At 45.2% G+C, this 26,119-nt stretch overlaps 1 protein-coding gene across 1 annotated transcript in view; it reads left to right on the forward strand.

Moving 5' to 3' along the window:
• The window catches only part of LOC138675064 (opsin-3-like), a 41,754-nt gene extending 38,231 nt beyond the window's left edge, over window positions 1-3,523 (forward strand). Inside the window, exons 3-4 of the mRNA XM_069763069.1 lie at window positions 3,105-3,356; window positions 3,506-3,523. Coding sequence (XP_069619170.1) covers window positions 3,105-3,356; window positions 3,506-3,523 — 270 coding nt within the window. The remainder of the gene's footprint in view (window positions 1-3,104; window positions 3,357-3,505) is intronic.
• The last annotated feature ends 22,596 nt before the right edge of the window (window positions 3,524-26,119 follow it).

Raw genomic sequence — 26,119 nt, forward strand, 5'->3', positions numbered from 1 at the left:
AAATCACATATGTGCGTGGGGGGGGGGAGGCGCCAAATAGAATTCTTGCCCCGGGTGCCAGAAAACCTAGATACGCCTCTGAGGCCTCTTATGTCTTAGACCTCCCTTTCGATTGCATAAAAAAGAGATAGATAGAGTGGTAAAAATAACAACTGTGAGTGGCGGAATCTAAAAATAAAAAATCTTATAGTATGATTTTTCAATAATTAGGCTGCCATCACACTGGCAGTATTTGGTCAGTATTTTACATCAGTATTTGTAAGTCAAAACCATGTTTCTATTATACTTTTCCTCTATTTGTTCCACTCCTGGTTTTGGCTTACAAATACTGATGTAAAATACTGACTAAATACTGCTACTGTAGTGTAACGGCAGCCTTAAACTGCACTTTGTTGAATGAAATAAGCATTTGATCATCTACCAAGTTACCAACCAATAAAACTTCTGCTTCGCACAGACCTGTTAGTTTCTCTTTAAGATGCCCTCTTACTCTGCACTCATTACCTGTATTAATTGCACCTGTATGAATTCGTTATGCATATAAAAGACACCTGTCCACACAATCACACTCAATCCTCTCCACCATTGCCACGACCAAAGAGCTGTCTAAGTACAACAGGGACAAAATTGTAGACCTGTACAAGGTTGGGATGGGCTACAGGACAACAGGCAAGCAGCTTGGTGAGAAGGCAACAACTGTTGGCACAATTATTAGAAAATGGAGGGAACGCAAGATTACTGTCAATCTTCCTCGGTCTGGGGCTCCATGCAAGATTTTGCCTCGTGGTGTAAGGATGATTCTGAGAAAAGTCAGGAATCAGCCCAGAACTACACAGGGGGGCCTGGTCAATGACCTAAAGAAAGCTGGTACCACAATCTCAAACATTACCGTTAGTAACTCACTTTGATGTCATGGATTAAAATCCTGCAGTGCATGCAAGGTCCCCCAGCACATGTCCTGGCCAGTTTGAAGACCACCGATGAGCCTCTGGATGATCCAGAGGAGGCATGGGAGGAGGTCATGTGGTCAGATAAGACCAAAATAGCACTTTTTCAGATCAACTCCTCTCGCCATGTTTGGAGGAAGAAAGATGAGTACAACCCCAAGAACACAGTCCCATTCGTGAAGCATGGTGAGGAAAACATCATACTTTGGGGCGCTTATATGCAAAGGGGACAGGACAACCGCACCCTACTGAAGGGAGAATGGATGGGGTCAACAACCTCCTTCCCTCAGTAAGAGCATTCAAGATAGGTCGTGGTTGGGTCTTCCAGCATGACAATGACCCGAAACACACAGCCAGGGCAACTAAGAGGTGGCTCCGTAAGAATCATTTTAGGGTCCTGGAGTGGCTTAGCAAATCTCCTGACCTGAGCCCAATAGAACTGAAACTCAATGTTGCCCAGCAACAGCCCCAAAACCTGAAAGATCTGGAGATCTGCTCCAGTGTGTTCAAACTTGGTCACACAGGCTGTGAATTTACTGTACTTGGCTGATGAAATGTTGAGTTTCCTTTGAGATGTGTGCTTAAAAATCAGATGGCACACGCATGGTCTGTGTGCCATGTGATTTTTTTTTTCTCGCACCCATTGTTCTGCCCATTTATGCTCAGTAAGAGAAGGTACGGTATTTGTAGTTTGATACTCGTTGCAACCCATAAGAGGTGATGATATATTATCTTTTTATGATGTTTAAATATGTTTAGCACAGTCTGGCAGCATTCTTACAGACGCAGGTGTCTTTACCTTGCGCAGGCGTGTACTAAGGAGGACAGAGAATCAACTTCAATCCAATATTGCAGCCAGCATGCAGCCAGCGGGTAAGGAAAGGGTGAATCAAAAACCCCAAAACCCCGCCTCCATGGCTGAAGATTGTTCCCTCCAAATTCAGGTGACAGTGTCCCTTTAAATTCAGTATGCTTGTGAGACCGCCCCCTGCTCCTCTGTATCACAGACAAGCACAGAATCATTGAATAATATTAGTCAGAATGCATGGTGATTTTTTTTTTTTTTATTGGATTGCACTTGTCCGATTTATATGTAGGTGAAAGCAGGCCCTTATAATGAAAGATAGGATTTTAAATAAAATAGAGTAATAATATTGTAAATTAAATGTCCAGTTTTGTCATTGTATATAGAAACAGTTAAATACAGTATATCTCCAGCATATAACTACTGGTATCATAGAGAAAAAATAGAAGGTGACACCACAAAACACATCACTGCTCTGATTATTTAAAGAGGACCTTTCAGCAAAGTTATCATGTTGAGCTGGACAAATAATAATTGCTGCAGAGAGGAATAAAACATTTTTGTGTTTATTTTAATGTCCCCTCTCTGTTGCAGTGATATGAACAATCAAAGTATTTGGCACCGAATGAGTTAACACTTACTTGGATGCAACAAAAGTTAACTCATTAGGTGCAAAATATTTAACTGCAGAGAGGCAAAACTAAAAATAAAAATAAAAAAAAAAATTACAATTTTTTTTAATCTACTCTGCAGCCACCATTACATTCAATGTCCAGTCCAGCTCAACGTGAAACATTTGGTGACAGGTCTTCTTTAAAGGGTATATCCGGGACTTTATAAAAGCAAAAATGTGCCTAAGCACTAACAAGTAGTTATTGTAGCTTACCTACCTGTTGTGCCCAGCCCCGTTCTTCCCTGGCACAGAGCGGCCACAGACTGCTCCTGCCGGGAATTCAGCTGCCTCTGCTGATGATAAATCTACAGAGCGGAGGCTTCTATTCCATTCCACTCTGTCAACAGGGCGGGAGTTCAGACATCATTCTGATTGATAGTCGGATCGTCGCTTCCTAACTTGGGGAGCTGGCTGTCAATCAGAATGATGTTGGAAGTACTGCTCCGTCATGTCAGCAGAGGCAGCTGAATCCCTGGCCGGAGCAGTCTGTAACTGCTCTACGCCGGGAAAACATGGCATCGTGCACAACAGGCAGATAAGTTGCAATTATCTGCCTGTTAGTGCTTTTATACATTTTTTGTTTTTCCGTAAAGTCCCAGATATACCTTTTAACCACAATGATGAACATGGAGGCAGAGAATTTTGAAACATAGTCATTCTAATACTATTCTTTTTTCAGCTGAGAAGGCTACAAGGACATCAAAGTGGCTGTGATCTTAAACTGCAGAAGTATGAAATTAAAGTGGCCGCAATGTGCACCGTGATGATAATGGCATTTATTATCCTTTGGATCCCTTCCTACATAGTGTCTCTGATGGTGATGCTTGGTTACAAGGACCTAATGACTCCTGCAGGAGCCATTGTATCTTCTGTCTTGTCAAAACTAAATCCAGCAGTAAACCCACTCATCTATATATTAACGAGCAAGAAGGTACCAGTTTTATAATATAGTATATGTTATGTTGTAGACACAAAAGAGCATAGTAAAACCAAAAACACTCAGTTTTAAATAAAAATCACCACAAGGGTTTTTTGAAACTGAGTGTTTTTGGTTTTACTATTCTCTTTTGTGTCTTCAAGTTTCTTGGTGGTGTGTGAACATGTTCCTACAGACTTGTTCACTGTGCAAGTAGCCCATGTGTTCCTGTTTCCATAATTGTTCTCTTATGTCTACAAGACTAGGGAGTTACCCACCACTCCTCTTGGACTATCTGCACAAAAGCTGTTCCACTCAGCATGTCTACATGGACATTTCCTCTCTGAACCCTGTTCACACAGGTAATATACAGATGATCAGGTTTTTAAATACATCAGATAGGGATTGCATACATCAGTTAGGACTGCTCTGATATGGGTATACCTTGATGTTTGGTGGAGCAGCTTAGTATACATTTTTTGCAAAAAAAAGTATCAACCAAATACCCTGTTTTTTACATCTTTTTACTGGCACTTGCATGTTACTGTGATTTTTTTTTTAAACTGAGTGTTTTTGGTTTTACTATGCTCTTTTGTGTCTTCAAGTTTCTTGGTGGTGTATGAACATGTTCCTACAGACTTGTTCATTGTGCAAGTAGCCCATGTGTTCCTGTTTCCATATATGTTATGTTGTCAGTTACAAAAGGGTTAATTCTTTAATACAGGCTTTTAGGATAAGCACAAGTAGGATGCTGAAAAAGCTCTCTTCTATGTCACAGCCAGGCCTGAAGTGTAGGACCATGGGCGCCAAGCTAGGTAGACCTCTTATTAATAAATTATATTAGTACATTGTATTTATTCAATTGTTAAAAACACATTTAGGTCAGTTTTGTATTCTGCAGGACAAACCCTTTAAATGCAGATGTATAAAGCATTTCAGGCTCAGTGCTTTATTATGCGTCATTTTGCAGTTGTAGCAGACTATTAAATACACTAGATGGTGGCCCGATTCTAATGCATCGATTATTCTAGAATATGTATTTATGTATGTATATAGCAGCCACATAGTATATAGCACAGGCCACGTAGTACAGTTAGGGCCAGAAATATTTGGACAGTGACACAAGTTTTGTTATTTTAGCTGTTTACAAAAACATGTTCAGAAATACAATTATATATATAATATGGGCTGAAAGTGCACACTCCCAGCTGCAATATGATAGTTTCCACATCCAAATCGGAGAAAGGGTTTAGGAATCATAGCTCTGTAATGCATAGCGTCCTCTTTTTCAAGGGACCAAAAGTAATTGGACAATGGACTCTAAGGGCTGCAATTAACTCTGAAGTCGTCTCCCTCGTTAACCTGTAATCAATGAAGTAGTTAAAAGGTCAGGGGTGGATTCCAGGTGTGTGGTTTTGCATTTGGAAGCTGTTGCTGTGAGCAGACAACATGCGGTCAAAGGAACTCTCAATTGAGGTGAAGCAGAACATCCTGAGGCTGAAAAAAAAGAAAAAATCCATCAGAGAGATAGCAGACATGCTTGGAGTAGCAAAATCAACAGTTGGGTACATTCTGAGAAAAAGGGAATTGACTGGTGAGCTTGGGAACTCAAAAAGGCCTGGGCGTCCACGGATGACAACAGTGGTGGATGATCGCCGCATACTTAATTTGGTGAAGAAGAACCCGTTCACAACATCAACTGAAGTCCAGAACACTCTCAGTGAAGTAGGTGTATCTGTCTCTAAGTCAACAGTAAAGAGAAGACTCCATGGCAGTAAATACAAAGGGTTCACATCTAGATGCAAACCATTCATCAATACAAAAAATAGACAGGCCAGAGTTAAATTTGCAGAAAAACACCTCAAGAAGCCAGCTCAGTTCTGGAAAAGTATTCTATGGACAGATGAGACAAAGATCAACCTGTACCAGAATGATGGGAAGAAAAAAGTTTGGAGAAGAAAGGGAACGGCACATGATCCAAGGCACACCACATCCTCTGTAAAACATGGTGGAGGCAACGTGATGGCATGGGCATGCATGGCTTTCAATGGCACTGGGTCACTTGTGTTTATTGATGACATAAGAGCAGACAAGAGTAGCCGGATGAATTCTGAAGTGTACCGGGATATACTTTCAACCCAGATTCAGCTAAATGCTGCAAAGTTGATTGGACGGCGCTTCATAGTACAGATGGACAATGACCCCAAGCATACAGCCAAAGCTACCCAGGAGTTCATGAGTGCCAAAAAGTGGAACATTCTGCAATGGCCAAGTCAATCTCCAGATCTAAACCCAATTGAGCATGCATTTCACTTGCTCAAATCCAGACTTAAGACGGAAAGACCCACAAACAAGCAAGACCTGAAGGCTGCGGCTGTAAAGGCCTGGCAAAGCATTAAGAAGGAGGAAACCCAGCGTTTGGTGATGTCCATGGGTTCCAGACTTAAGGCAGTGATTGCCTCCAAAGGATTTGCAATAAAATATTGAAAATAAAAATATTTTGTTTGGGTTATGTTTATTTGTCCAATTACTTTTGACCTCCTAAAATGTGGAGTGTTTGTAAAGAAATGTGTACAATTCCTACATTTTCTATCAGATATTTTTGTTCAACCCTTCAAATTAAACGTTACAATCTGCACTTGAATTCTGTTGTAGAGGTTTCATTTCAAATCCAATGTGGTGGCATGCAGAGCCCAAATCGCGAAAATTGTGTCACTGTCCAAATATTTCTGGCCCTAACTGTATATAACACAGGCCACGCAGTATATAACACTGGCCATGTAATATATAGCACTGCCCACGCAGTATATAACAGTGGCCACAGAGTATATAACACTGCCCACGCAGTATATAGCAGCCACGTAGTATATAACACTGCCCACGCAGTATATAACAGTGGCCACATAATAGATGGCACAGCCCACGCAGTATATAACACAGCCCACGCAGTATATAACACTGCCCATGTAGTATATAGCAGCCACGCCGTATCTAACACAGCCCACGTAGTATACTGCAGTGTCGGCACCATATCCCTGTTAAAAAAATAATTAAAATAAAAAATAGTTATATACCCACCCGGCGGGATCCACTGAAGCTCCAGCGATACGCGCGCTATTGCCGCCATCTTCCGTTCCCAGGATGCATTGCGAAATTACCCAGATGACTTAGCGGTTTTGCGAGACCACTAAGTCTTCTGGGTAAGTTCGCAATGCATCGCCGGGAACGGAAGATGGCGGCAGGCGCGAGCGGATCGTCAGACAACGGAGGGTGAGTATAGCAGGTTTGTTTTTTTAACCCCTTCCCGACCTTTGACGCCACGTAGGCGTCATGAAAGTCGGTGCCATTCCGACCCATGACGCCTATGTGGCGTCATGAAAAGATCGCGTCCCTGCAGGCCGGGTGAAAGGGTTAACTCCCATTTCACCCGATCTGCAGGGACAGGGGGAGTGGTAGTTTAGCCCAGGGGAGGTGGCTTCACCCCCTCGTGGCTACGATCGCTCTGATTGGCTGTTGAAAGTGAAACTGCCAATCAGAGCGATTTGTAATATTTCACCTATTATAACGGGTGAAATATTACAATCCAGCCATGGCCGATGCTGAAATATCATCGGCCATGGCTGGAAATACTAGTGTGCCCCCACCCCACCCCACCGATCGCCCCCCAGCACCCCGATCTGGCCGGTACACTGCTCCGGCTCCCCTCCGTCCAGTGCTCCGCTCCCCCCCTGTGCTCTTGTCCGCTCCCCCCGTGCTCCAATCACCCCCTCGTGCTCCGATCACCCCCCCTGCACTCCGATCCACCCCCCCCGGTGCTCCGTTCCACCCCCCGGTGCTCCGTTCCAGCCCCCCCGTGCTCCGTTCCACGCCCCCCGTTCTCCGTTCCACCCCTCCCGCGCTCCTAATCCCCCCCCCGTGCTCCGATCCCCCCCCCCCCCGTGGTCCCCCCCACCCCATCATACTTACCGATCCAGCCGGGGTCCTGTCCGTCTTCTCCCTGGGCGCCGCCATCTTCCAAAATGGCGGGCGCATGCGCAGTGCGCCCGCCGAATCTGCCGGCCGGCAGATTCGTTCCAAAGTGCATTTTGATCACTGAGATATAATCTATCTCAGTGATCAAAATAAAAAAAAATAATAAATGACCCCCCCCCTTTGTCACCCCCATAGGTAGGGACAATAAAAAAATAAAGAAATTTTTTTTTTTCCACTAATGTTAGAATAGGGTTAGGGTTAGGGGTAGGGTTAGGGTTAGGGGTAGGGTTAGGGTTAGGGCTAGGGTTAGGGCTAGGGGTAGGGTTAGGGTTAGGGGTAGGGTTAGGGGTAGGGGTAGGGTTAGGGCTAGGGTTAGGGTTAGGGTTTCGGTATGTGCACACGTATTCTGTTCCTCTGCGGATTTTTCCGCTGCGGATTTGATAAATCCGCAGTGCTAAACCGCTGCGGATTTATGGCGGATTTACCGCGTTTTTTTCTGCGCATTTCACTGCGGTTTTACAACTGCGATTTTCTATTGGAGCAGTTGTAAAACCGCTGCAGAATCCGCACAAAGAAGTGACATGCTGCGGAATGTAAACCGCTGCGTTTCCGTGCAGTTTTTCCGCAGCATGGGCACAGCGATTTTTGTTTCCCGTAGGTTTACATTGAACTGTAAACTCATGGGAAACTGCTGCGGATCCGCAGCGTTTTCCGCAGCGTGTGCACATACCTTTAGAATTAGGCCATGTGCACACGGTGCGGATTTGGCTGCGGATCCGCAGCAGTGTTCCATCAGGTTTACAGTACCATGTAAACATATGAAAAACCAAATCCGCTGTGCCCATGGTGCGGAAAATACCACGCGGAAACGCTGCGTTGTATTTTCCGCAGCATGTCAATTCTTTGTGCGGATTCCGCAGCGTTTTACACCTGTTCCTCAATAGGAATCCGCAGGTGAAATCCGCACAAAAAACACTGGAAATCCGTGGAAAATCCGCAGGTAAAACGCAGTGCCTTTTACCCGTGGATTTTTCAAAAATGGTGCGGAAATATCTCACACGAATCCGCAACGTGGGCACATAGCCTTAGGGTTAGGGTTGGAATTAGGGTTGTGGTTAGGGTTAGGGGTGTGTTGGGGTTAGCGTTGTGGTTAGGGGTGTGTTGCGGTTAGGGTTGTGATTAGGGTTATGGCTACAGTTGGGATTAGAGTTAGGGGTGTGTTGGGGTTAGTGTTGGAGGTAGAATTGAGGGGTTACCACTGTTTAGGCACATCAGGGGTCTCCAAACGCAACATGGCGCCACCATTGATTCCAGCCAATCTCGTATTCAAAAAGTCAAATGGTGCTCCCTCACTTCCGGGCCCCGACGTGTGCCCAAACAATGGTTTACCCCCACATATGGGGTACCAGCATACTCAGGACAAACTGCGCAACAATTACTGGGGTCCAATTTCTCCTGTTACCCTTGTGAATCTAAAAAAATGCTTGCTAAAACATAATTTTTGAGGAAAGAAAAATGATTTTTTATTTTCACGGCTCTGCGTTGTAAACGTCTGTGAAGCACTTGGGGGTTCAAAGTGCTCACCACATATCTAGATAAGTTCCTTGGGGGGTCTAGTTTCTAAAATGGGGTCACTTGTGGGGGTTTCTACTGTTCAGGCACACCAGGGGCTCTGCAAACGCAATGTGACACCCGCAGACCATTCCATCAAAGTCTGCATTTCAAAAGTCACTACTTCCCTTCTGAGCCCCGACGTGTGCCCAAACAGTGGTTTACCCCCACTCATGGGGTATCAGCGTACTCAGGAGAAACTGGACAACAACTTTTGGGGTCCAATTTCTCCTGTAACCCTTAGGAAAATAAAAAATTCTGGGCTAAATAATTATTTTTGAGGAAAGAAAACGTATTTATTATTTTCACGGCTCTGCATTATAAACTTCTATGAAGCACTTAGGGGTTCAAAGTGCTCACCACACATCTAGATAAGTTCCTTTCGGGGTCTAGTTTCCAAAATGGGGTCACTTGTGGGGGGTTTCTACTGTTTAGGCACATCAGGGGCTCTGCAAACGCAACGTGACGCCCGCAGAGCATTCCATCAAAGTCTGCATTTCAAAACGTCACTACTTCAATTCCAAGCCCCGGCATGTGCCCAAACAGTAGTTTACCCCCACATATGGGGTATCACCGTACTCAGGAGAAACTGGACAACAAATATTGGGGTCAAATTTCTCCTGTTACCCTTGGGAAAATAAAAAATTCTGGGCTAAATAATTATTTTTGAGGAAAGAAAACGTATTTATTATTTTCACGGCTCTGCATTATAAACTTCTATGAAGCGCTTGGGGGTTCAAAGTGCTCACCACACATCTAGATAAGTTCCTTTCGGGGTCTAGTTTCCAAAATGGGGTCACTTGTGGGGGGTTTCTACTGTTAAGCCACATCAGGGGCTCTGCAAACGCAACGTGACGCCCACAGAGCATTCCATCAAAGTCTGCATTTCAAAACGTCACTACTTCACTTCCGAGCCCCGGCATGTGCCCAAACAGTGATTTACCCCCACATATGGGGTATCAGCGTACTCAGGAGAAACTGGACAACAACTTTTGGGTTCAAATTTCTCCTGTTACCCTTGGGAAAATAAAAAATTGCAGGCTAAAAGATCATTTTTGAGAAAATAATTTTTTTTTTTTATTTTCATGGCTCTGCGTTATAAACTTCTGTGAAGCACTTGGGGGTTCAAAGTCCTCACCACACATCTAGATTAGTTCCTTTGGGGGTCTAGTTTCCAAAATGGTGTCATTTCTGGGGGATCTCCAATGTTTAAGCACACAGGGGCTCTCCAAACGTGACATGGTGTCCGCTAATGATTGGAGCTAATTTTCCATTTAAAAAGCCAAATGGCGTGCCATCCCTTCCGAGCCCTGCCGTGCGCCCAAACAGTGGTTTACCCCCACATATGGGGTATCAGCGTACTCAGGACAAACTGGACAACAATATTTGGGGTCCAATTTCTCCCATTATCCTTGGCAAAATAGGAAATTCCAGGCTAAAAAATCATTTTTGAGGAAAGAAAAATTATTTTTTATTTTCATGGCTCTGCGTTATAAACTTCTGTGAAGCACCTGGGGGTTTAAAGTGCTCAATATGCATCTAGATAAGTTCCTTGGGGGGTCTAGTTTCCAAAATGGGGTCACTTGTGGGGGAGCTCCAATGTTTAGGCACACAGGGGCTCTCCAAACGCGACATGGTGTCCGCTAACAATTGGAGCTAATTTTCCATTCAAAAAGTCAAATGGCGCGCCTTCCCTTCCGAGCCCTGCCGTGTGCCCAAACAGTGGTTTACCCCCACATATGAGGTATCGGCGTACTCGGGAGAAATTGCCCAACAAAATTTATGATCCATTTTATCCTACTGCCCATGTGAAAATGAAAAAATTGAGGCGAAAAAAATTTTTTGTGAAAAAAAAGTACTTTTTCATTTTTACAGATCAATTTGTGAAGCACCTGAGGGTTTAAAGTGCTCACTAGGCATCTAAATAAGTTCCTTGGGGGGTCTAGTTTCCAAAATGGGGTCACTTGTGGGGGAGCGCCAATGTTTAGGCACACAGGAGCTATCCAAACGCGACATGGTGTCCGCTAACGATGGAAATAATTTTTCATTCAAAAAGTCAAATGGCGCTCCTTCCCTTCCGAGCCTTACCATGTGCCCAAACAGTGGTTTACCCCCACATGTGAGGTATTGGTGTACTCAGGAGAAATTGCCCAACACATTTTAGGATCCATTTTATCCTGTTGCCCATGTGAAAATGAAAAAATTGAGGCTAAAAGAATTTTTTTGTGAAAAAAAAGTACTTTTTCATTTTTACGGATCAATTTGTGAAGCACCTGGGGGTTCAAAGTGCGCACTATGCATCTAGATAAGTTCCTTGGGGCGTCTAGTTTCCAAAATGCGGTCACTTGTGGGGGAGCTCCAATTTTTAGGTACACGGGGGCTCTCCAAACGTGACATGGTGTCCGCTAAAGAGTGGAGCCAATTTTTGATTCAAAAAGTCAAATGGCGCTCCTTCCCTTCCAAGCCCTGCCGTGCGCCCAAACAGTGGTTTACCCCCACATATGAGGTATCAGCGTACTCAGGACAAATTGGACAACAACTTTCGTGGTTCAGTTTCTCCTTTTACCATTGGGAAAATAAAAAAATTGTTGCTAAAAGATAATTTTTGTGACTAAAAAGTTAAATGTTCATTTTTTCCTTCCATGTTGCTTCTGCTGCTGTGAAGCACCTGAAGGGTTAATAAACTTCTTGAATGTGGTTTTGAGTACCTTGAGGGGTGCAGTTTTTAGAATGGTGTCACTTTTGGGTATTTTCAGCCATATAGACCCCTCAAACTGACTTCAAATGTGAGGTGGTCCCTAAAAAAAATGGTTTTGTAAATTTCGTTGTAAAAATGACAAATCGCTGGTCAAATTTTAACCCTTATAACTTCCTAACAAAAAAAAATTTTGTTTCCAAAATTGTGCTGATGTAAAGTAAACATGTGGGAAATGTTATTTATTAACTATTTTGTGTCACATATCTTTCTGGTTTAACAGAATAAAAATTCAAAATGTGAAAATTGCGAAATTTTCAAAATTTTCGCCAAATTTCCGGTTTTATCACAAATAAACGCAGAATTTATTGACCTAAATTTACCACTAACATGAAGCCCAATATGTCACGAAAAAACAATCTCAGAACCGCTAGGATACGTTGAAGCGTTCCTGAGTTATTACCTCATAAAGGGACACTGGTCAGAATTGCAAAAAACGGCAAGGTCTTTAAGGTCAAAATAGGCTGGTGTTGTGAATTCTGTGGCTGAGTTCACTTCTGTGGTCACAAGTGGTATTGCAGTCTCTGGGCTTCCTCCCTCAGGTGTTTTGGTGAGCTCGTTGGCTGCCTTGCTATTTAGCTCCACCTGAGTCTGTCTTCCTTGCTCCTTGTCAATGTTCCAGCGTTGGATCTGAGCTACTGCATCTTTCCTTGGGCCTGCTGCTCTGCTAGATAAGTGCTTCTAGTTTGTTTTCTGTTTTTTCTGTCCAGCTTGTTATTATCTTTTGCTGGAAGCTCTGAGAAGCAAAGGGGTGCACCGCCGTGCTGTTAGTTCGGCACGGTGGGTCTTTTTGCCCCTTTGCGTGGTTTTCGTTTTAGGGTTTTTTGTAGACTGCATAGTTCTCTTTGCTATCCTCGCTCTGTCTAGAATATCGGGCCTCACTTTGCTGAATCTATTTCATTTCTACGTTTGTCTTTTCGTCTTGCTAACAGTCATTATATGTGGGGGCTGCCTATTCCTTTGGGGTATTTCTCTGAGGTAAGTCAGGCTTGTATTTCTATCTTCAGGCTAGTCAGCTCCTCAGGCAGTGCCGAGTTGCATAGGTAGTGGATAGGCGCAATCCACTGCTGCTTCCAGTTGTGTGAGGATAGATCAGGTACTGCAGTCTACAGAGATTCCACGTCTCAGAGCTCGTCCTATTGTTTTGGGTTATTGCCAGATCTCTGTATGTGCGCTGATTACTGCACGCTGTGTTGCCTGATTGCCAGCCATAACAGTACAAGGAGCCCATCAATGATTTCCAATAGAGGGAAAAAAGAAATCCTGACATCATTTTTTTTTCTTAGCTCTGTCTTCAGTCTTTTTTTTCCCCTAGACATTAGAGTGCTTCAGGACACAGCTGTGGACATGGATATTCAGGCTCTGTGCTCCTCAATGGATAATCTCGTTGTAAATGTACAAAAGATTCAAGATACTATTGATCAGAAATCGATGCTAGAACCAAGAATTCCGATTCCTGATTTGTTTTTTGGTGACAGAACTAAGTTCCTGAGCTTCAGAAATAATTGTAAGCTATTTTGGGCCTTGAAACCTCATTCTTCTGGTAATCCTATTCAACAGGTTTTGATTATTATTTCTTTTTTGCGCGGCGACCCACAGGACTGGGCGTTTTCTCTTGCACCAGGAGATTCTGCATTGAGTAATGTTGATGCATTTTTCCAGGCGCTGGGATTGCTTTACGATGAGCCTAATTCAGTGGATCAAGCTGAGAAAAATCTGCTGGCTTTATGCCAGGGTCAGGATGATGTAGAAGTATATTGTCAGAAATTTAGAAAATGGTCAGTACTCACTCTGTGGAATGAATCTGCACTAGCGGCTTTGTTCAGAAAGGGTCTCTCTGAAGCTCTTAAGGATGTAATGGTGGGATTTCCTATGCCTGCTGGTTTGAATGAGTCTATGTCCTTGGCCATTCAGATCGGTCGTCGCTTGCGCGAGCGTAAATCTGTGCACCATCTGGCGGTATTGTCTGAGAGTAAACCTGAGCCTATGCAGTGCGACAGGACTATGACTAAAGTAGAACGGCACGAACACAGACGTCTGAACAGACTGTGTTTCTATTGTGGTGATTCTACTCATGCTATTTCTAATTGTCCTAAACGCACTAGGCGGTTCGATAGCTCTGCCGTTATTGGTATTGTACAGTCCAAATTCCTTTTGTCCATTACCTTAATGTGCTCTTTGTCATCGTATTCTGTCATGGCGTTTGTGGATTCAGGCGCTGCCCTGAATCTGATGGATTTGGATTATGCTAAACGTTGTGGATTTTTCTTGGAGCCTTTGCGGTGTCCTATTCCGTTGAGAGGAATTGATGCTACACCTCTGGCCAAGAATAAGCCTCAGTACTGGGCCCAGCTGACCATGTGCATGGCTCCTGCACATCAGGAAGTTATTCGCTTTTTGGTACTGCATAATTTGCATGATGTGGTCGTGTTGGGGTTGCCATGGCTACAAACCCATAATCCAGTATTGGATTGGAACTCTATGTCGGTAACCAGCTGGGGTTGTCAGGGAGTACATGGTGATGTTCCATTTTTGTCTATTTCGTCATCCATTCCTTCTGACATCCCAGAGTTCTTGTCGGACTTTCAGGATGTATTTGAAGAGTCCAAGTCTGATGCCCTTCCTCCGCATAGGAATTGTGATTGTGCTATCGATTTGATTCCTGGTAGTAAATTCCCTAAGGGTCGTTTATTTAATTTGTCCGTACCTGAACACACCGCTATGCGCAGTTATGTGAAGGAGTCCCTGGAGAAGGGACATATTCGCCCATCGTCGTCACCATTGGGAGCAGGGTTCTTTTTTGTAGCCAAGAAGGATGGTTCGCTAAGACCGTGTATTGATTACCGCCTTCTTAATAAGATCACTGTTAAGTTTCAGTATCCCTTGCCATTGATTTCTGACTTGTTTGCTCGGATTAAGGGGGCTAGTTGGTTTACTAAGATTGATCTTCGTGGTGCGTATAATCTGGTGAGAATCAGGCAGGGAGATGAATGGAAAACGGCATTTAATACGCCCGAGGGTCATTTTGAGTATCTGGTGATGCCGTTCGGACTTGCCAATGCTCCATCTGTTTTTCAGTCTTTTATGCATGACATTTTCCGTGAGTATCTGGATAAATTCTTGATTGTTTACTTGGATGACATTTTGATCTTCTCAGATGATTGGGAGTCTCATGTGAAGCAAGTCAGAATGGTTTTCCAGGTACTGCGTGCTAATTCCTTGTTCGTGAAGGGATCAAAGTGTCTCTTCGGTGTGCAGAAAGTTTCATTTTTGGGGTTCATCTTTTCCCCTTCTACTATCGAGATGGATCCGGTTAAGGTTCAGGCCATCCAGGATTGGACTCAGCCGACATCTCTAAAAAGTTTGCAGAAATTCCTGGGCTTTGCTAATTTTTATCGTCGCTTCATCTGTAATTTTTCTAGCATTGCCAGACCATTGACCGATTTGACCAAGAAGGGTGCTGATTTGGTTAATTGGTCTTCTGCTGCCGTGGAAGCTTTTCAGGAGTTGAAGCGTCGTTTTTGCTGTGCCCCTGTGTTGTGTCAACCTGATGTTTCTCTTCCGTTCCAGGTCGAGGTTGATGCTTCTGAGATTGGTGCAGGGGCGGTTTTGTCACAGAGAGGTTCTGGTTGCTCAGTGTTCAAACCATGTGCTTTCTTTTCCAGGAAATTTTCTGCTGCTGAGCGTAATTATGATGTGGGCAACCGAGAGTTGCTGGCCATGAAGTGGGCATTCGAGGAGTGGCGTCATTGGCTTGAGGGTGCTAAGCATCGCGTGGTGGTTTTGACTGATCATAAGAACCTTACTTATCTTGAGTCTGCCAAGCGCTTGAATCCTAGACAGGCCCGTTGGTCGTTGTTTTTTGCTCGTTTTGATTTTGTGATTTCATACCTTCCGGGCTCTAAAAATGTGAAGGCGGATGCTCTGTCTAGGAGTTTTGTGCCCGACTCTCCGGGGTTATCTGAGCCGGCGAGTATCCTCAAGGAAGGAGTCATTGTGTCTGCCATCTCCCCTGATTTGCGGAGAGTGTTGCAGAAATTTCAGGCTAATAAACCTGATCGTTGTCCGGCCGAGAAACTGTTCGTCCCTGATAGGTGGACTAGTAAAGTTATCTCTGAACTTCATTGTTCGGTGCTGGCCGGTCATCCAGGAATCTTTGGTACCAGGGAGTTGGTTGCTAGATCCTTCTGGTGGCCATCTCTGTCACGGGATGTGCGTGCTTTTGTGCAGTCCTGTGGAATTTGTGCTAGGGCTAAGCCCTGCTGTTCACGTGCCAGTGGGTTGCTTTTGCCCTTGCCGGTCCCGAAGAGGCCTTGGACACATATTTCGATGGATTTCATTTCTGACCTTCCCGTTTCTCAAAAGATGTCTGTCATTTGGGTGGTCTGTGATCGCTTTTCTAAAATGGTCCATCTGGTGCCCTTGGTTAAATTGCCTTCCTCCTCTGATTTGGTGCCTTTGTTCTTCCAGCATGTGGTTCGTTTACATGGCATTCCTGAGAATATTGTTTCTGACAGAGGTTCCCAGTTTGTCTCGAGGTTCTGGCGAGCCTTTTGTGGTAGGATGGGCATTGACCTATCTTTTTCCTCGGCCTTCCATCCTCAGACTAATGGCCAGACCGAACGAACCAATCAGACCTTGGAAACATATCTGAGATGTTTTGTTTCCGCTGACCAGGATGATTGGGTGTCATTTTTGCCGTTGGCTGAGTTCGCCCTTAATAATCGGGCCAGCTCGGCTACCTTGGTCTCTCCATTTTTCTGCAATTCTGGGTTCCATCCTCGTTTCTCTTCAGGACAGGTTGAGTCTTCGGACTGTCCTGGTGTGGATAATGTGGTGGACAGGTTGCAGCAGATCTGGACTCAGGTAGTGGACAATTTGACCTTGTCCCAGGAGAAGGCTCAGCTTTTCGCTAATCGCAGACGCCGTGTGGGACCCCGACTTCGTGTTGGGGATCTGGTTTGGTTATCTTCTCGTCATATACCTATGAAGGTTTCCTCTCCTAAATTTAAACCTCGTTTTATTGGTCCGTATAGGATTTCTGAGATTCTCAATCCGGTGTCTTTTCGTCTGACCCTCCCAGACTCCTTTTCCATACATAATGTATTCCATAGGTCGTTGTTGAGGAGATACGTGGCACCTATGGTTCCATCTGTGGAGCCTCCTGCCCCTGTTTTGGTGGAGGGGGAATTGGAGTATATTGTGGAGAAGATTTTGGATTCTCGTGTCTCTAGACGGAAACTCCAGTATCTGGTCAAATGGAAGGGTTATGCTCAGGAAGATAATTCCTGGGTTTTTGCCTCTGATGTCCATGCCCCAGATCTTGTTCGTGCCTTTCATGTGGCTCATCCTGGTCGGCCTGGGGGTTCTGGTGAGGGTTCGGTGACCCCTCCTCAAGGGGGGGGTACTGTTGTGAATTCTGTGGCTGAGTTCACTTCTGTGGTCACAAGTGGTATTGCAGTCTCTGGGCTTCCTCCCTCAGGTGTTTTGGTGAGCTCGTTGGCTGCCTTGCTATTTAGCTCCACCTGAGTCTGTCTTCCTTGCTCCTTGTCAATGTTCCAGCGTTGGATCTGAGCTACTGCATCTTTCCTTGGGCCTGCTGCTCTGCTAGATAAGTGCTTCTAGTTTGTTTTCTGTTTTTTCTGTCCAGCTTGTTATTATCTTTTGCTGGAAGCTCTGAGAAGCAAAGGGGTGCACCGCCGTGCTGTTAGTTCGGCACGGTGGGTCTTTTTGCCCCTTTGCGTGGTTTTCGTTTTAGGGTTTTTTGTAGACTGCATAGTTCTCTTTGCTATCCTCGCTCTGTCTAGAATATCGGGCCTCACTTTGCTGAATCTATTTCATTTCTACGTTTGTCTTTTCGTCTTGCTAACAGTCATTATATGTGGGGGCTGCCTATTCCTTTGGGGTATTTCTCTGAGGTAAGTCAGGCTTGTATTTCTATCTTCAGGCTAGTCAGCTCCTCAGGCAGTGCCGAGTTGCATAGGTAGTGGATAGGCGCAATCCACTGCTGCTTCCAGTTGTGTGAGGATAGATCAGGTACTGCAGTCTACAGAGATTCCACATCTCAGAGCTCGTCCTATTGTTTTGGGTTATTGCCAGATCTCTGTATGTGCGCTGATTACTGCACGCTGTGTTGCCTGATTGCCAGCCATAACAGGCTGGGTCATGAAGGGGTTAAAATTATTTTTAACATTAGATCTTTTTACTATTGATTCTGCATAGGCAGCATGAATAGTAAAAGGTTGGGGACACACAGGGTTAATAGCAGCGGTTACGGAGTGCGTTACCCGCGGCATAACGCGGTCCGTTACAGCTGGCATTAACCCTGTGTGAACGGTGACTGGAGGGGAGTATGCGGGTGCCAGGCACTGACTGCCGGGAGTAAGGAGCGGCCATTTTCTTCCGGACTTGGATTTCCTTGACAGACAGAGGCCGCGACCAATGAATATCCGTGACAGACAGAAAGACAGACAGACGGAAGTGACCCTTAGACAATTATATAGTAGATGAGTAAATTAAAATGATTGTCAGGGCATGGATATTGATGAACTACCTACAGGACTGATAATAACAGTTCAGCAAGGGTCCAATACCCGGTACCCCACCAATTAACTGCTATTTGCTCAGTTGGTGTCCAAGTATGAACACAATGAATGGACGTCTGCTGATCTGCTATTGATGACCTATCTTGTAGCCAGTCTTGAATACCTATAACTTAAAATGACTATCAATTAAAAAGTCGATTGTCGCACATTTAAGACCCATTCACACTGGTCCATACAAGTTTTATGGGGACAGAACAAATGTTTATATGAACATTTTGTCCCTACATAGATTCATATTATCAGCAGTACACCATGTTTTCATGGTTTATGAGTTGTTGGTAATGATGATATATTGTTCGGCAAAAACAAGGATTGTAACCCAGAGTATCTCAATAAGAATGGCCTTCTGACCCAGTCAGCCATCTGGCAATTCTGGCAAATGTCAGAAGGGCCTGTCTGGTCATGGGCTGCCTTGTCTGCTACGTTGTTAACAGAATCGGTGTTCTCAAGACTCCCATACTGTTAAGAGTTGTGATGGAGCACAAAGTTACCCCAGCAGGCCACGGGTATCATTAGAAATATTGGTCTTGTAGAAAATCTTCCTTTCCTCCATCCACGGTAATATTAGTAATATATCCCATCTGGTTCATGGGGATGGGAACAACATGGGCCTGGGTGATTTCAAATGCCAAGGCTGAATTTCAGCCCCAGTCTGTACCTGGACCCAGTAATAAAATGAGTTTATAAGGGACCGATCCTGTCAAACTTATCTGGTCAGCTTCTTTGAGAGGTACTGTAAGATCCAGACTGGACCAGAGAAGCACAGTGAATGTTGTCTGTATGGACTTTTCAATGGTATTTGATACAGTGCCATAAAATGAGAGTAATGGGACTAGGGGAAAATATGTGTAACTTGGTTAACAATTGGTTCAGAGATAGGAAACAAAGGGTGGTTATTAGTGATGAGCGAATATATTCGGCACTATTCGTTACACGCACAAATAGTGCATTATTCGGGCTATTCATTACTCAGCGAGTAATTTGCTATTCGATTTGGTATATTTGAGTGACCCGCTTAGCATGTTTGGCAATTTATTTGTTACCTCGATGACGTCACTGAGGTTGCGCTTGCAGCAGTTCAGTCACCAGTGGTTCTCAGCCTGGACGGTCAAATTTTGGCACTGTCCAGGTTGAAAACTATTTATCCCCCAGATATGGATTACGGAGTGGGACAGAACAATGGATAAGTGAGGGATATTGTTTTTTTGTTTTATTTTGTTTTATTACAAGAGACATGGGAATCAGTGGAATTAGGCGTTAGGTGAATATAACTGTGTTTGTTATTTTTAAATAAAAATGAAAAACTGTGTTTTGTTTTATTTCTAATAAGAGACTTTATTCTGGCTGTGTGTTTATTTACAATATAACTATAGGATTAGTAATGGATGGGTGTCTTATAGACGCCTCTCCATTAGTAATCCGTGGGCTTGAGATCACCTGACAATACAAAGGTGACATCAACCCCACAAATATGAACCCCACTTGCCAGCGCTACAGGGCAAGTGGAAAGAGCCAGGCAAAGCACCAGAATTGGCACATCTAACAGATGCGCCTTTTCTGGGCAGCTGCGAGCTGCTATTTTTAGGCTGGGGGCCAATATCCATGGCCCCTTACCAGCCTGAGAATACCAGCCCCCACCTATCAGCTTAGAAATGCTGGTTGTCAAAAATGGGGGGACCCCACGCCGTTTATTTAAATTTATTATTTAAATAATTTAAAAATACGGCATGGGACCCCTCTATTCTTGATAACCAGCCTTGCTAACACTGACAGCTGAGGGACACACAACGTTTTTTCATTTATAGCTCAGGTAGCGGGTGAGGATTACTCCCATCAGCCGCTCTGGCTCTCACTGTTATCAGCGGCAGCAGGTGTAGGCTGATGGGAGTAATAGTCCAAAAGCCGCCGTCTGCTATCATTGTTCTCACTTGAATACAACTCACATCATTCTCCCCTGCTCGTGCTGATCGGTGGCAGGGCAGGGGAGAATGATGGGAGTCATCTACAGCAACAGGCGCAGGGGAACAGCGTTACTGTACCGCTGCTTCCAGGAGCACCTGCTGTGTGGCACTGATGCAGCACACGGTTTCCACACGAGTGCCACACGTATTACTCACACAGATTTGATGTTTTGACGGTAGCGTCAGCACCATGGTAAAATTTCTAACGACGCTCGCGCGAACGTCAAAAAGGTGAAGTGAATTCATAGGCTGTGAACTCGCAGGACCTTTCTGATGGCACCGGGAGCGTGTGGTTGCGGTGACGTCAGACAGGTCCTACCAGTTCACCGCAAGCCTGTGGGCAGCGGTAGCAGACACTGCTCAGTGCCTGTGCTGGATGACAGGCTGTATGGTTGCAAGCCTGCCATCTAGATGTAGCAGAGCTAGACCCAACCTTTGGACAAATGGATTAGCAGCATCTCTGCGAAAAGGTGAGGAATATTGTATATATTTTTTTAACTCTTTTGGGGATGACAATGGCGTCAGTAGTGGAATGGGCGATGTCATAAGTATGGTTTAATTTAGATTTATTAAAGGTGTCTGTGTCATTATTTCAAATAAAGAACTTTATTCTGGTTGTCTGTGCTTTCATGCAATGTAAATATGGGGTTAGTAATAGGGGCGTCTTATTAACGCCTTTCCATTACTAACCTCAGGCCTTGATGTCACCTGACAATACAAAGGTGACATCAATGCCCCCCAACTGTCACCCCACTTGTCACTACTACAAGGTAAGTGGGAAAAGCGAACCTAAGTGCCAGAATTGGCACATCTTAGAGATGCGCCTTTTCTGGGGTGGCTGAGAGCTGATGTTTTTATCCTGGGGGGCAGTATCTATGGCACCATTCATTATTTTTACTTAACTAAGGGAGTGACAAAAGGAGGTTTGATTTACAAATTTTTTTTATTTTGATCACGATGATAGGGTCTTTCATACTAATCAAAATTAAAATCTATTGTTCCGAGTACCAGTTGGCAGATCTCGGCGGGCGCACTGCGCATGTGACCGCCATTTTCTGCCAGGAAGAAGATGCGGAGGGCAGGGGGACCCCATTTCTCTCTCCTCTGGTATGCTAGATCATATCTGAAGAGATAGAAATGAATGGGAAATCGGACCTATTTTTTTTGTGCGATCATAAGACTGAGGATGGTAAAAACCGACCCAAATCATGTTCTCCTGGGGCTCAGCTACCCCTGGTAGCCAAGACCCCGGAGATTTCCCAACGCTGGGGGGCGCTATGCTCTTATTTCTCAGCGCCGTTAAAAAGCAGTGCTGAGGAATAAGACCCCTTAACTGCCGCCGTTAAAAGGCGTATTGGCGGTCATTAAGGGGGTTAAAAACAGGCAGGGGGGGGCGTGGCTTGCACGGGTTCAGGAGCAGACCTGTGGCACAGGAGCTCCTGCTATATCCCGTATTATAAGCGGCAATTAGCTACTTTATTGAGAAGAGATTGCTCAGAACTTTATTGGAAGTGTTCAGGACTGGGACACATCATGAAAAAAGCGACTTTAATGAAGGCACAGAGCACACAGGGACATGCAAATCCAAGCCATGGCCGAGCTACAGGCCCGCATGGACAGCAGAACAAGAAGCTGCACTCAATGGTGCTTATGAGCCCCAGACCGATCTCATCTGCAGGAGGACCCCTGGACTCCCACTCATCCACAGCGACCCCCGTGCTGATATCAGCAAGGTCTTTCACCACGAGCACATGGACCGGAGCTACGGCCAGAGGTAGGCCCAAAGCCGCGGTCTCGCCTGAGCAGGCGAGACCGAAGAGCAGGAGAGACGCCGTAACCCCGCCCACAGCGCGCGGCAGCCCCGTTCCCAACAACAAGAGGATCTCGGACCCGGCTGCGGGAAGGGCCCCGGGGGATCCTCTGTCACAAGGGGCCCCTGCTTTGGAATCCCTGGACACATCGGCTACAGCTCCCCAGACCGGCGCGACAACGGAATCAAGAGCTGCAGCTCTGCATTTGCCGGCAGAGACAGGGAGCAGAAGACAGGGCGAAACCCCGCCCATGGACCCGCCCGCGGCTCCGCCCGAGGTGCACGGCGGCACAGCTCACAGAGAACGGAGCCACAGCAAGACGGCAGGGAGGACCACAGGTGCCGCGGTACCCCTGGGATCCTCCAACCACCGCTCCCAGACCGGCACAACTCCCAGGATCAGACCCGGAGCTGCGGCATTAAGCAAGCCGGGGAGAGGAGGCGGGGACAGAGTCACGTCTGTGGCTCCGCCCACTCACAGCGACGCTGCCGAGCCCGAACAGAGAGGAGAGTCCGCAGCTGCAGGGGACTCATCAGACCAGCCCACACCTCCGCCCATGGATCACGGCGGCACCGCCCCCGGAGGACGGAGCCGCAGCCAGGAGACAGACGACACAGCGGGTAAGCAAGAGCTGTGTGCGGCTGTCGCCGGGAAGCCCACAGGACCCCCTGTTCACCGCTCACAGACCGGAAAGATTGCCCGGTCTGGTCACGGAGCGGCTGCACCACTATTACCGGGGAGAGGAGGCTGGGATGGAAGTCCGCCCATAACCCCGCCGACAGCTGGCGGCAGCGCCGCTCCTGGGGGGAGAAGGAGCGCCGCAGCTGCAAAGAAAACAGCAGGGGAGCTCACACTACGAGTGCCGCCCTCCCCAGTGACTCTAGAACCCCCTGCCCATACCCCCCAGACCGGCACAATGTCCAGGTCAAAAGCGGCAGATACATCTGTGCCGGCGGGGGGGAGCAGGGGAAGAGAGGAAACCCCACCCACTGCACCTCTCACAACATATAGCAATATCACAGCTGCAGATAGAAAATCTAGGAGACAGGCTGTCACCCGAGCTTTAAACTATGATGCCCAGGAGTTTGTGCCCCAATCTAATCCTCAGATGACAGAGGGAATAGAAGCTATCGGCACAAAAACAATGCCAGCCAGTCCAAAAGGTGCACCACAATCTAAAAGTCTCCCACAAAATGCACTAATACAAAGTCCCAATGTCTATCTCAATCAGGAGGGAGAGAACCCCATCACAGAATCAGCATGCCCTATCACTGATACAAAGGGGGTGGGAGCCTCAGAAAGACCCCCCACAGAATCAGAAATAGATACCCTATTAAAGGATTTTTGCGACCACTTTAACAAAAAGATGGACTAACAGTCCCTAATAATAGACAAATTTACGCTCTTTTTTTAATCCGTCAAACACTGGTTCATCCTGTACGGACATAGCATCTGAGGCATACATAAAAGACGCGCTGACATCCATTGCAGAAAGCCTTGATTCCTCCTCGTCCATATCTTCCTCACGGTCTTCCCTCTGCGACAACTCTTCACCAACACAAGACTCATACGCATCCTCTGTAAACTCCTCAAACAGCAGTATGGAGGACTTTTCCCCTGGGAACTATGATCTTACCCATTCGGATCGTTTACCAACCCCTCCTATGTCCTCAGCCATGCTAGAAAGTCTGCAAAGGGATACAGACTCACTCAAATGCAACTTGGCAACTCTTGAAGATCACAGACGCAGAAATAACGTGAAAATCAGGGGGGTCCCTGAGTCTGTCAAACTCCCTCACTTGAAAAACTTCATCCACAAAATGATCTCTAAATTTATTCCTGACACCAACGAACCTAACATAATAGATAAAGTCTACCGAATTAAAAGACCCTCGTCCTTCCCACTGGATGTGCCAAGAGACATTATTGTCTCCTTTTTCCCCGCCTGGGTCAGGGGTAAACTATTTGATCTTTCCTCTGAAAAAGACTTCCTCCTCTCCTCATATGGCCACCTAACATTCTTCAGAGACTTGTCTAAAGACACTTTGAAAAAGTGACGAGACTTTTCATCAATTACACGGGAGCTCCGGAGGTCCCACTTTGCTTATTCATGGTCGCCTTCCTCTACTCTTTTGGTAAAACTCCTGTCCGGAACTGTACATATCACAACCCCTACAGAGGGTTTATCCTTCCTGCAGCAACATGGTCTGAAACCTTCTAGAACCTTCAAGGGTCCCACCTGAATTCTAGTTCTGCCCTGCACATATTGTCATCTATCTTGACTACGCCTCTTGTGGGATATTGTTGTATTTCTTCCCAATGATTAGCTTTGATAATGAGCCAGATATTTTTGCCGCCCACATAGTCGCGGGGTCTCCCAAGGGTACTCCCGGACATATTAAGCTACCATATAAGACACATTAAGCTTAAAGCTCACAACAGGGCCTCGTATACCACCTACTGACTATAGCCTTAGATGTCTACTCAGCGAATCTACACAAAAAGAACTTATGTCATTTTAATAGCCTACTGTGTAATTTCAGTTCAAATCATTATGTTTATACTAATCTACTATACGATACCTGTCTCCCCTATTGCTATAGGGGTTTATTTTCCCCACCTTCTTATCCCAACCCCTCCCTCCCATCCATTCCTAATCTTTCCTTCCCGGTTAAGAGTTAAAATTCCAATAAAACTGTTTTGAAAAAAAAAGAAAAAAAACAGGCAGGGAAATGTTTTACCTCACAGAAAAAATCAGCTGTGATCCCATGCTGTAATATCTGTATAGTCTTATGCTTCCCCCCTGCTCAGGAGATGTGGCGTGATCAGACCATGTTCCTGCATGGTCAGACATGGCCATTACACAGCACAGAAACGTTTTTTTAAACAAAGCCAATTGTGGAAATTATTATTATTCCAAGATGCATTGATTAAAATATACTTTATCACCTTAACATCCTTTGATGGATATATCTGACATTGGACACCTCTCCATTTGGTGCGGGCTTCGGGGATGAGCTCGCACCTTTTCCAGCACATGACAGCTGATTAGATCAGCTATCATGTGCCCCTAACAGCGGTGGGGGAATCGCGATCTACCCGTGGCTGTTAACATGTTAAATGCCGCTGTCAAACTCTGACAGCAGCATTTAACATGCACGCGCAGGAAGCACATCATTAAACCCGCCCATCGGCGCCTTTGTCACATGACCGCAGGTCGCCAATGTGTTTGCATGACAATCCGGGGTTTGCAGGAGACATACTTATGAGCGCCGCCCAGCGGTCGGCGCTCATAGCAAGTGAGCATTTCTACTACATAAAGCAGGGCTGTAGTACTAGCAATCGGATGATCGCAGCTTCTAGTCTCCTATTGAGACTATTGAAGTAAAAAGTAAAAAAAAAAAGTTTTTAAAAATTTGGTATCACTGCAGTCAGAATCGTCCGATCTAGCAAAATCTAAAAATAATTAATCAGATTTACTTTTTTTTGGTTGCTGCAACATTGCAATAAAATGCAATAACGGGCGATGAAAAGATCATATACACACCAAAATTGTATAACAAAAAACAAACATCAGATCGGCACGCAAAAAATAAGCTCTCACCTGGCCCCAGATCCCAAAAAATGGAGACGCCATGGGTCTTGGAAAATGGCAGCATTTTTTTTTTACAAACTTTGTATTTTTTTTCACCACTTAAAAAAGAACCTAGACATGTTTGGTGTCTGTGAACTCGTAATGACCTGGAGAATCATATTCTCAGGTCAGTTTTGGCATTTAGTGAACATGGTAAAAAAAATCCAAAAAACAATTGTGGAATTGCACTTTTCTTTGCAATTTCACCTCATTTGGAATTTTGTTCCCATTTTCAAGTACACGATATGACCATGTGATATTTCAGTTTTTATTTTTTAATAAATATGCAAACATTTCTACATTTCAGTTTTTTTCAGTCAAAATGGGGTGCAGAATGTACATTAATGTGAAAAAATGAACTTTTTGAATTTACCAAATGGCTGCAATGAAACAGTGAAAAATTTAAAGGGATCTGAATACTTTACGTAC

The sequence above is a fragment of the Ranitomeya imitator genome, chromosome 1 (assembly GCF_032444005.1).
Source record: "Ranitomeya imitator isolate aRanImi1 chromosome 1, aRanImi1.pri, whole genome shotgun sequence".
NCBI lineage: Eukaryota > Metazoa > Chordata > Amphibia > Anura > Dendrobatidae > Ranitomeya > Ranitomeya imitator.